General features: G+C 58.5%; 1 protein-coding gene across 6 annotated transcripts in view; it reads right to left on the bottom strand.

Moving 5' to 3' along the window:
* MPPED1 (metallophosphoesterase domain containing 1) overlaps positions 1–12,211 on the bottom strand; it is an 80,119-nt gene that overhangs the window by 20,848 nt on the left and 47,060 nt on the right. For all 6 annotated transcript variants that reach the window (XM_070254477.1, XM_070254475.1, XM_023631872.2 and 3 more), the window contains one exon: positions 6,125–6,350. In XM_070254477.1, the coding sequence (XP_070110578.1) occupies positions 6,125–6,350 (226 nt within the window). The remainder of the gene's footprint in view (positions 1–6,124; positions 6,351–12,211) is intronic.

The following is a 12,211-nucleotide window of genomic DNA, read 5'->3' as shown; positions in this document are numbered from 1 at the left end:
TTTGCAAAAGACGAAATCCAAGTGGCCAATACAAGATTCTCAAGCTCACCAGTCATCCAGGGAAGCAGACACAAACCAGGCAGGAACACCAGCACAGCCCACCGGAGTGGATACAGTTCAAAAGTCCGACAATCCCAAGTGTTGGCAAGGGGGTCAGGCAAGATACCGCAGGTAGGGAAAAATGGGCATAACCACTTTGAAAAACAGTTTAGCACTTCTACTAAAGAATCATATAATCTAGACCCTGCCCACTCCATCCTGTGTGTGTGAGTGTGCACATCCAGGAGTACACACTATGTGCACCAGGAGGCACGCAGGAGAATGTACACAGCACTGTCATTTACAACAGCCCCAAAGTAAGTGTGGCGAGATTTGGGTAATGGATGAGTAAGCTGGGGTGTTTATTAATTCATACAATGAAATCCAACATGGCAAAGAGAAGAGAACCAATTACAACTGCACGTGACGACATGGAAGAATCTTCAGAATATAACATGGGGTGCAGATAGCAGACACGACACAACATACCATCTGAGTCTGTTGTTATGAAGTTCGAAAACAGGCAGAACCAAACTCTGTGTGTTGGGTTGGCCAGATGGAAGCCAGCATGCCCCGTGAAATGTGAACGTCAGATAAATGACAAAGAATTGTTCTAGTATAAGTACATCCCAAATAGAGCATGGGACATACTCATCTTAAAAAGTCTCTCTCTGCCTCACCCTATCCTGCAGGATGGGGCTGGTAACGGTGCCCTGTCGCAGCGGGGCGGCTGCAGGGGCTGAATGAGAACACGCACCCAAGCATGGGGCGCGGCCTGGGCAGAGGCGTGCCAAGCACAGGGTGTCAGTAGTGACAGGCCCCCAACAGCGTCACCCTGAGCTCCTGGAGGGCAGAGCCAGGCCTGACCCATCTCTGGGTCTCTAGGCCCCTGCAGGGGGCCAGACACAGGATGGACCATTCAAACCAGTGAGAAGCATTCGAAGCTGGCCCTCCAGTCTCCCGAGCAGAGCATCTCTTTGTGGTAACACTTGAAGAAAAGCCGAGGGCTCTAACCACGAGTTGCTTTCTGCTTCTCCCTCCTGGCTCGCTTCAGGGAGTCCGCAGCATCAAGGCCCGCCTGGTTGCACAGCTGCCCTCTCACGTCGAGCACCAGCACATCCCCCGAGAGCGTGCGCCTGCATCCCTCTGCTCCCGGGCATCATCAGCTGCAGGCAGAGGAACAGTGGCCCTCAGGGCCAGGAGGACACTGGGCCCAAACACAGTGGTTCTCTGCTTGCACGCCCCTCGTGATGGGCAGCTCACCTCCCAGGAAGGCCACGTGCTTCTCCTCTGAACTCCTGCACTGAAGAGAACCTGCCTCTTGTCACTGCCTTCTGTGTCCCTGCTCAGCCTCCTAGGGCCACACAGACCAGGTCAGTCCATGGGTCTGTCCAGGGTCAACCCTGCCCACTCACCTCAGATGCCATTGATATTAGGTCCCTCAGGGCTGGTGGTTCATTCGACCCCTGATCCCTGCCTGCTGGTGTAATTCTGCTCCTACAGCCAGAGAGAACGTCTCCATAACCCGCTCCGGTGTGAGTCAGCATGTAAGGGCAGGGGGACCCCAACCTCTGAACGTAACAATAGCCACAATCAGCTTTGCCGTCCGTACCCTCCTCACGAGCTGCCACACGCCCAGAGGCCGAGCAGGCCCAGCCTGAGCCTCGACAGACGGAGGGGTGCACAGCCCCACACACCAGGCAGGAATGGCGGTAGGCCTGAGGTGCGTTGGCCACAAACACCTTCCCAGGGGCTGGTGAATGCCGCCTCCCCATGTGTCACAGAGAGGACTCCAGCAGGGTGGTGACCCTGTGCAGATGAGAGACGGAGGCTCAGAGAGACGTGACCCACCAAGGTGAGACGTGGAGTGAGAGGCAAAGCAGTGGGACGTCCCTCGTGTGTCTGGGCCCGCGGTGCAAGCACTCGACAGAGAGCCAGCCCTGCACCTATGAGCACGTGTCCCTCCCAGGCCTCAGGTATGACACACCAGGTCCCCAAGGGTTGATGACACAGGGCTATGGCAGAGGGAGCTGCAACTCACTGAGAGATGGGAGCCCAGGGTGACGGCCACTGCTACAGTCACCACCAGCACGGCCTGGCCTCTGGCCTCTGGCCTCTGCTCTCCCACTGAGACCCATCCAGGCCCTGAAGGCCACACTCAGCCCCCAGAATGCCCACGCTCCCTGAAGCTTCTTGGCCTTTGCCCAGGCTGTTCCCTCTGCCTTCACACCCTTCCTGGCCCCCCACAGCTGCTTGTTTCTCCTCAGCCTCCATGCTCCCATGGAAGCCGTCCCTGACCCCAGATCCCAGGGTTTCTCCACGGCTCTTCCTGAACCAAGGAAATGGTGGTTGACAACTGTCTCCACGAGGATGTAAGCTCCGGGGCGGCAGGAGCTGTGTCTGTCTGGCTCCCAGCACGTCCCCAGCGTCTAGATCCGGGCCTGGCCCTCAACAAACGCCTGATGAATAATTAACCAAGCCACAGGCAGCCCAGGACTCAGTGTACCCACCTGGCCAATGAGGCCTGTGCTCCCATACGGCTATTGGGAGGATGGAGGAACACACATAGAGGCATTGGCCGCACCTGGCGCACAGTAGGTGTTCATAAAAGGACACTCGACAGTCTCCGTCCCGGAGCAGAGCAGGGGTCTGGAGAGCCACTCCCTGTGCAGCCCTGGGCAAGGCCCTGGACCCTCACCTGGGCCTCGCCTTGCCCTTCTGTGGAACTGAAACGGACTTGCAGGCCCTGCCCTGCCACGGGGGCTACTGCCGTACCCGCCGAACAGGGCTGCCCCCTCCTGACCTCCACCCAGGAGCTCCCAGTAACGATACCCACAACCAACCCCCAGAGCCTCAGTCTGGGCCGGGCCTTCGTCTAGACAGGCCCACCCAGACCTTGAAACCCCCTGCAGGGCAAAGAGTATCACTTCCCCACTATAAAGAGGGACCAGAGAGGCTAAGGGACTTGCCCAAAGTCACAAAGCTCAGGAGTGGTGGCGCCCTGATTTGAGCAGCCCTTCCCTCACCACCTGACCTCCCAGCCACTGCTGTGCTGCGACTTCCAAGGGCGTGGCAGCAGGGACACAGTTCCCAGCAGGGAGCGCAGCAGGCACTCAGGGTGAACTCCACGGCGCCCTGGAAGTAGATGCAAGCAGCCGGCTCACACGGTGGGAAAGGTAGTGAAACGGGCCAGGACACAAGCCCAGGTCTTGCCTCCTGCCCCCTGCTCCCACCGCAGAGGGGCCTAGGAGGACCCCGGGGGCTGCTGGACGCCAGCTCACGGGCTGCGCCGTGGAGTACAGGCGAGGTGTCACCAGCCATCGGCATTAAAGGCCATTCAAGAGCATCAGGCCCAAGAGAGTCTGGGGGGCCACTGCAAAACAGGGGCTCAGAAATGTGGGCCCTCCCCGCCTCGTGTGCCTAAGGAACCCCGCACCTCCTCTGACCCAGTTCAAATCCCCCTCCAACAGGGGGCCCTCCTGGATCTCACCCTTCTCTGTCCTGCGGCCCCTCCACTCCCGCAGCCCGGTGCTGGGCCCGGCATGGCAGGGGCTGCGGCTGAGCACACAGTGGGACAACGGCTAAGGGGGAGGGGATGCACTCCTCGCACTCTGGCCCCAGGCAGCCCGGAACTAAGGGTCCACAACTGTCCATGCTGAAGCCACAGAAGCCAAAAGCAGGGACCACTGGCGGCTGGAGTGCGGAGCGGCTGGACGACAGCAAGGCCGACCGCCGGCCTCACTCGGGCCTCAGCAGCCCCAGCACTCGGCCTCCAGCCAGCAGAGGGGACCACAGGGACCACGAGCTGGAGGGCTGGCTGTCAAAGGGGTTCTTCAGGTCCAGCTGAGGGGGGCACAGGGCTGCTCCATGGGGAATGAGGGGGAGACATTGAGAGACGCCTGCCAGCCCCCAGCCCCCGCTGTCCCTCCTCCTACATCCTGGGCTCTGAGCAAGGCTGTGTTGGAAGGATGGGCTTGCAGCAAATAACAAGAAAGATGTCTCATTCACGGAGGACCCACGCGTACAAGCTCTGGTCGGGCTGAACCCGCCCGAGACCCTCAAACCACCCTCTGGAGGAGAAGCACTGTCGCTCCCATTTTGCAGAGGAGGAAACTGAAGCACAGAGAGGTTAAGTGACTCGCTCAGGGTCACACAGTCCATAAGAGTTGAGGCCAAGACTAGAGCTGAGGCAGCTTGGTTCCAAAGCCATGCTGTTCACCAAGGGTTGTGCACGGATGTGGATGGGTTGCGCAGGGAGGTGTTGAAAACCACTGGGCACAGAGATCCAGTCCAGGGCCCCCGGTCTGGTACCTGACCCTCCTGGCGTTCTACCCCATCCCTTCTGTTTCCCACCACACTTTACGCTCCGGCCCCTCCACCAGGCCGGCTCCCCTCCAGGCCTTCGCACGTGCTGGCTCCTCCTCCTGAAGGCCCTCCTGCTTTGCTGCCTAACCGGACTTCTTCCACAGGCCAGGGCTCTGCTCGCCTGCCAGGCCGCCTCCTCCACCGCCTCCCCTCCTGTCCTTGGCCCCGAGCTCATCACCTCCTTGAGTGCCCCACCGGTCCTCCTCTGGGACTCACAGGCTGCAGGGGGGGCTTGTGGAGACCCTGTACGTGGTGAGGACTCGGGAGACGACAGTGGGCACCTCCTGAGGCTCAGGGAAGGCGGGGTGGCCTGGCACCTCCTCTGCTTCGTGAGGCCTTGGCAGGAGGGACCAGGTCCTTAATCCGCCCACAGCCTCTAGCCACCAGGGGTCACCATGTGGCATCACCAGGGCCTTCCCAGACACAGGGTCAGCAGCAGCCCTCCCCACAGTCCCTGGGCCCTAAGGCCCCATGCACCCCAGATCTCCCTCAGCCCCCCTTGTGGACGGCTATGGCTGACGGGGCTGCTTCATGCTATTACCCCTCCACGCCTGTGACGCTCATTTCTTCCCTCAGGCTCAGATCACTCCCCTCCTCCAGGGAGCCCTCCAGGATCAAGTCACACTTTCAAGCACATGTGGTCTCTCCCTCCTGTACCATACACAGAGGTCACCCTGCCAGCACTGGGTACCCTGTGACTGTGGCCAGCTGGGCCTCTAAGGGCCAAGTGGTCTGTCTACCTATAGGATAGGGACAATAAATCAGTCCTCACAGGACTGAGTAAGGATCAGAGACAACGCTGGTGGAGCCTTTAGCCCAGGGCCCAGCTTACTGTAATTGCTCTGGAATAACTTTGACCACAGTCATAATCACCATCATCTTAATCATCACTATCATCACCATCAGCATCATCACCACCATCATCACCATCGGTATCCCCACCATCATCACCTTCACTATCACCACCATCATCACCATCATCATCACCAGCATCATCTTAATCATCACTATCACCATCATCATCATCATCACCATCATCACCATCATCATCACTGGGGCTCCTGTGGACACAGCGACCACCACACAGAACGGTCATGACCCATTCTCACCTTGATCCCCACCCAGCCAGGTGAGCTCAAGGACGAGGCCTGATCTCTCTGTGTCCCCAACAGGAATAAGGGCTCGACACGTAACTGTTATTTAAACAACTATTGTCCCCAGTACAGTAACCCAGGCTTTGGCCTCCCATGACAATTCTGACTGCCTTTCCTCCGTCGGCTGATCCGTCATCGCCCCTCACCCATGCACCTTTTGTGTGTCAGGACAGGCAATAGGGAGGTTCCCAGCACTACAGAATGACAGTTGACAGCAGGGGTTCTGGAATCAAGCTGCCCAGGTTGAATCCCAGCTCTACCCCTTCCTAGCTGTGTGACTTTCGGCAAGGTCCTTACCCTCTCTGTGCCTCATTTTCCTCACCTGGAAAAGGGGGACAAGAATAGTACCTGTCTGCACGTGGCACAGAGGACACAGCTCATATAACTATTTGTCAGTTAGATAAGGAGAAACCAAGGCTCAGAGAGTGGCAGCGACCAGCCTAGGTCACATAGTGGGTGAGGGGAGAGCGGAGATTCGGGCCTGGTCCGGGGCTCCCTGCTGCTCCTCCGGCCCCACCTCCTGGCGCCCCGCCCCCCTCCCCGGTCCGCCGCCGGGGGGCACTCACCACGGGGAGCCATAGACGCGGAAGCCGCGCACGGTGACCTCCGAGTCCTGCAGGTAGATGCAGTTGGTCAGCAGGGACTGCACGTTCTCGTAGTTCTCGGGCTTCAGCTTCGACACGGACGGGAAGTAGTAGAAATCCTGCTTGATGAGGTCAGCCATGAACTCCTGGTCGAAGGTCAGCTCGTGGTTGCCGGCGATCACGATCTTGTACTCGTAGGGCAGGCTGCCTGCGGGGCGGACAGACGGACACGGGCACCGGGCCGCCTCCCCGCGCGTGGAGCCGCCCAGCCGGGGCCTCGGAGCAGAGGCGGCGCAGCCCGGAGCCCGGTGCGCGGGGCGGACGGGTCCAGCCTCTGAGATGCGGGGGGCCTGGCCTCGTCCTGGGGACTTCCCTGCTCCGTTTCGTCGGTCTGGGCCAGTTTTCCTCCAGAAGGAGACCCTGCCCGGGAGCCCCTAACCCCACTGCCCCGGGTCCCCACCACCTGGGGGTCTGGCTCGTTAGCCTCCACCTGCCACCCGGAATCATGAATCCTTTGCAGAGCCCAGGCCAAAGCTTTGCAGACCCTGTGCTCGGGGAAAAATTGCAGTGCCCCCTCCCCCCTCCACTGCCATGGAATTCAAAGTCAAACAAAGTCTATGTGGGATCAAACAGAACCGTCTATGCAGACCACACACTGGATTAACACCAGTGCCATTCCAGCTTTGCTCTGTGCCGTTCCTGCACAGGCTCCTCCTCCCCTTCTTTCTCTGGGGCCCTACCTTGCAGACGCCCCGAGCATGTGTGTGCCGCTGCCCCGGTGACCTGGCCGCGGGCTGGGTTCCAGGACAGCCACCCAAGGCACCACAGCCCCTCAGCCTCTGTCAACCACCACCTGCCCTGCCTGACCCCAGGCTCAGCCCCCTGACTCCCCACCTCCCACCAGCCTGAGCTGCCGGGCTCCCCCTGCCTGGAGAAAGAGCCGTGATGGTACCTGTCAGCCCTGATTTGGATAAAAAATGAAATCTTGAAGGTGAACCTGGAGGCCCAAGACTTTCCCCCGACCCCTCCAGGTGGGGATGGCCCCGGGGGGCAGGAAGCACCAAGGGGCGTGTGAGGGCGCCAGCCCAGCACGGGGCCTCGGGGGGACCGGGTGTCAGGCAGGAGAATGGTGACATTCCACAGCCATTTCACAGAGAAGCAACCACGGCCCCTGAACGGAACTTCCAAATGACTCACTCTGGTTTTTGAAGGAGCCGGTACTAGAGAGACTAAACTCCATCCTGGGTGTTTCAGCAAGAAGGTCACTTCTCCTGTGCTGAATTCTGCAGCATAGACGACTAGTCAGCATGACCCCAGAAGGTCCCTAGACTGTGCACACATGAGCCCTACGCGCCAGATGCTCAGCTAGCGCTCATCACCTCCATCCTGCAGACGTGGAAACAGGCTCAGGAAGCAGGGGTGTGACGTGCCGGGGGACGCCTGGCCTCGAGGTGGCAGAGCTGGATTCTGAGCCAGTCCTGTGTGACCCGGAACTTTCCACCTGCTCAGGGAGAGCCCGGAAAGTGCCCTGGACAAGGCTAGGATGCAGAGCCCCGTCCTGATGCACCGAGGGTCTCGGCCAGGCTTCCGGCTCTGGCCCCCCATCCTGGGGCCCCGGGAGGATGTGAACAGAAATCCTCCTGGGTCCTCGACCTCCCGGCTCCTGGGCGGGGAAGAGAGAGGCTGCCTGAGACGGCAGAGAGCCACACGGCACAGGGCATCTTCTCCGTTCCTGGGTGACCACAACCCCCACGAGACCCCACATGGGACAAAGTGCCAGCTGACCCCGGCTCCATCACCTCTCCTCTGAGCAAGTCGCTCAACCCCTCTGAGCCTCAGTTTCCCCAGTGATCAAGGGGGGCGTTTCTGGGGACAGCCCCTTCCTGGGGATGAAAGACCTTCTCTGGCCCCCAGGTCCACCGGGCCCCGTCCGTGACTGGCTCCCCAGGGTGACGTAACAGTCCAGGAACACAGAGCCATCCCCCCCTTGACCAGGAGCCAAAACTCTCTCCTCTGCGTGCAAGCGCTCCATCAGGAGCCCAGTTCCAGGAACGCCTCTGCCTCCGAATCTGCGGACCGTCTGCCTAACTAGGGACTGATGCCCACGATCTCGGATCTGATGCGACAGACGTGCCGTCAGCCCCGGCTCCCCATGAGCGTTCTAGGACAAAGCGTGTTTCCCGGCCCTATAGAAGCTCCAGGAAGGGGCAGGCGAGTTCCATGGGCGCGCCATATAATCAAGTTCTGTGTACCGTAACCGCAAGTACAATTGTATTCTGATGGCAGTGAAACAGAAGAGTCCAGAACCCAGTTAGAAACGTTCTTCCCCCACTGCCCCCCACAGTTGGGACCCGCACATTCTGTCTGGTCGCATCTCCAGGGCTGCAGCAAAGGGCTGTTGCAGGACCCCCTGATCCCCAGCCTGGCCGTAGAGGACGGGGGAGCCCGGCAGCAAGGGGGAAGTTTTCTGCAAAACAGGCAGAAAATCATAATCTTCTCATCGCTGCCTCACCAGCCACCCAGACTACTTTACAGGTTTGAGAAAACGCTGTTGTCTCTTCCCTGGTGTTTATCAACTCTGGGAGGCCAGGGGACCATGACAGGCGTGGGCTCTGGGCGCTGACAGCCTGGGTGGCACACCTGGCTCTGCTGCTAACCAGCTGTGTGACAACCTCCTTGTGCCTTGGTTTCCTCACCTGCAAAATGGGAAGAATATCACCTGCTTCGCAAGACTGTCCTGGGGTTACCGATGATAATGAACAGAAATGCACAAAGACGTCTGATTTTCAAAAGATGTCAGCTTCCCTGGCCAGAGTTGCAAACTAGAAGCCAGCAGGCCAGACCTGCCCACAGACATATTTTGTTTGGCATAACTTTTTTGTGGTTTTTTTTTTTTAATTTGAATTTGTTGCCAACATGAAAAATTTGAGAAATTTGCAATAAAATGTCATTCTTTCCTGTTTTCTAAAAATAAAGCAATCAATTTTAAAACCCCGCAATCCTGGCCCAGTCAAGAAGTGCTGCATACCTGCACCTCTCTTAGGATGAAGACGTCCGTCCACCCCAGTCCCCACCTGTCCCCATGACTCACCCACAGCCCACTTCACTCATTCTAAGGTACCGCTCACTCTCGGCAGGCGTTTGGGTTTGGCGCCTGTGCCACAGTTTTGGGAGACATGAAGGGAACAGAACTGTCCCCTGCCCCTCAGTGCTGCCCATCAGGCGGGGAGCATCACCTCTCCAAGTCCCTCCCGCCTCCCCACCTCGCCCACCCACCTATTTTTCATCACAGCCCACCCAGCTGGGCCTGACCCGGGGTGCTGAGCAGTCTGCTTGTTCCCCTGCAGCAGCAGGGGCTAGACATCTGGGCTTCACCCACCTCCAGCCCCAGCAGGTCCCAGCAGACGTCTGGCAAATGAAGCCCCCGGCAGCACCACACAGTGACACAGTGACACGGTGCAGAGCAGCCTCCTATGGCAACGCTCAGGCCACTGGGAGGGAGGGGAGAGGTCTGCCTGGGCCTGCATGGCTGAGGGAGGGTCGTGGAGGACAGAGAGCGAAGACGGCCTTTCCTGGACCCCCTCAGCAGGCCAGCCACTGGATCCCCACGGAACCCTCCGAGGTAGGCTGCGTTATCTCCGCCCTATAGCTGAGCAAAATGAGGCTCCGGGGTCAGCACACCGCCAGGTCCCACAGCAGGAGAGCGGGTAGGCAACGCTGGACATTGGTCCAGCTGATGCCACGCCTCTTGACCAGCAGCTCAGACTCCTTCAAGTCCACCGGACCAGAGCCAGCTCGGATCCCTCACGGCGCCCCTGGCCACACCGCAGGGGGGTGGGAGGGGCAGCCACTGCCGACTGCCTTCAAGCTCTGACTCTCCACGTTTCCACTCCACGTCACCCATCCATCCCACGCCGAGCGCCATCCCGGCTTGGGGAGCCGGAGCGGCACTGATGTGTTTATGTCATGTCTCTGACTGGGGGTGTTACTTAAGCAAATTAGCAAATTACTCCAACTGCATAGTTTCATTTATCTCCACAGCTCCCGACTACCAGGGACTGAAGAGCGAGCAGGAAGCTGTCGGCTCTCCCTGCTCCTCCCAGGTGGATCAGAGGATAACTGAGGCTTCTTCACCCCCAGGGAGGGGTGGAGGGGGGACAAGGACCAGCTCCTGTACGTAAAGCCAGGTGGGGGCAGGAGTCACAACATACTGGCATGAGACTCTCAAATATTGTCTGGTATCTCCCTGTAGGGTGGCTGCCACATGGCTTGGAAGCAGGGGGCTCGAAACTGTCCAGCACCGTGCCTTTCTGAGCCGGAGGTCCAGCCACAAGCACGTCTGTCTGGGTGGCGACTTGGACTTGGCAACTCTCCAGCTGTGTATAACCTTCACAGACACCTAAGGATTACTATCCCCATCTTATATCTAGGAAAACTGAGGCTCAGAGAGGCTGCCTAAGGTTGCACAAATCAATAATAAAGTGCTCAACAACTGTAGGGGGCCACGGATGTTTGATAGTCTTTGTGGTTTGGCCTCATCAAACTCATCCTGAACTGACACTCCAAACCATCTTGCTACACTGCCTCTCGGTGGGTGGGTAGATGGACAGATGGATGGATGGATGGACAGAGATGAATGGACATAGACAGATGGATGGATGGACAGATGGATGGTCAGATGGATGGATGGACAGAGATGGATGGATGGATGGACAGGGATGGATGGATGGATGGATGGATGGATGGATGGAGAGATGGACAGATGGGCAGAGATGGATGGATAGATGGATGGATGGAGAGAGATGGACGGATGGACATGGATGGATGGATGGACAGAGATGGATGGATGGATGGATGGATGGACAGAGATGGATAGATGCTGGATGGATGGAGAGAGATGGATGGATGGACATGGATGGATGTATGGACAGAGATGGATGGATGGATGGATGAGTGGACAGATGGGCAGAGATGGATAGATGCTGGACAGATGGATATATATAGAGAGAGATGAATGCATTTATAAACCAATCAGCCCACCCTGAGAGAGCTCTGTCTCTCTCACCCCACCTGCCCTCTGTCTCCCTGGATCCTGCCCTTCCCTCTGAACTTTTCCTCCAACTGTCCTGGCAGGACATGTTTTTCAGAGCCACCTCCCTCACCCATAATCCTTACTGTCCATCTCTGAATCTTTTCCAATTGGACTGCTCTCAGGTGGGGGTTGGGGGGGAGCCAGAACTTAAGCTCTGGTATGGCTTGACTCTCAGAGTGGGGTGGAAAAGTCCCCTCCTCTGTTCTAGGGCTGCTACCTCTGTTGTCACAGCCTGAGGCTGCATTAGCCTTCAGGCGCTCACATCATCCTGCAGCACTTGGCAACCTGCCTGTGGATAAAACACCCGACAACCAGTCCTTGCAGGTGTTCTTGCTTAGCTCCAGCTTCCCCTCCTGCATCCGGGCAGGGAACGAGGCAGTGTTTGGGGAACTCAGTGACTGATGGATTTGCAGGGGCTTTGTGGGCCAAAAAGAGGAGATGAACACAAACCCTTCTGCCCGCAGCCGGCACAGAGGAAATGTCTGTTGTTCCCTTTGCCTCTGCTGTCCTTCCCGGCAGCAGAGAAGACGGCCGACTTGCAGCGGAGCCTCGCGAGCCCGGACAGGAGCACCTGCCCTGATGAGGTACCAGAGGTGACTGCACCCGGGAGAGGGGGTGTTCTCCAGGCCGGGGTCTGGGCAGCTGTGCCAGAGCGTGAGGCTCAAGAGGGGACAGATGGTCCAAAGGCCTTTTCTCACCCACCTCCCCTCACCAGCCCAACGGAAGCAAAGAATACAGTCGGCCTATCCCCAAAGCACAGCAAGCCGGGAACGCGACTTCTTCCCTGAAGCTGGGCCTGCTGTAAATCCCCTGCCCTGGCCGGCTGAGCCCACACTGTGCTCCAGACCCTGGACAAGGCACCGCAGGGGACACACTGATGAACAAGACTCAGTCATGAGGTCAGCACCAGAAGTGACAGCAAGAGCTTCCGATCCACACCATTCATTGGACAGAGAAGGAAACTGGAGCTCAGAGAG

The sequence above is a fragment of the Equus caballus genome, chromosome 28, assembly GCF_041296265.1.
Source record: "Equus caballus isolate H_3958 breed thoroughbred chromosome 28, TB-T2T, whole genome shotgun sequence".
Lineage (NCBI taxonomy): Eukaryota > Metazoa > Chordata > Mammalia > Perissodactyla > Equidae > Equus > Equus caballus.
The sequence above is the reverse complement of the archived record's forward strand: the minus strand, read 5'-3'. Positions and strand labels throughout refer to the sequence as shown.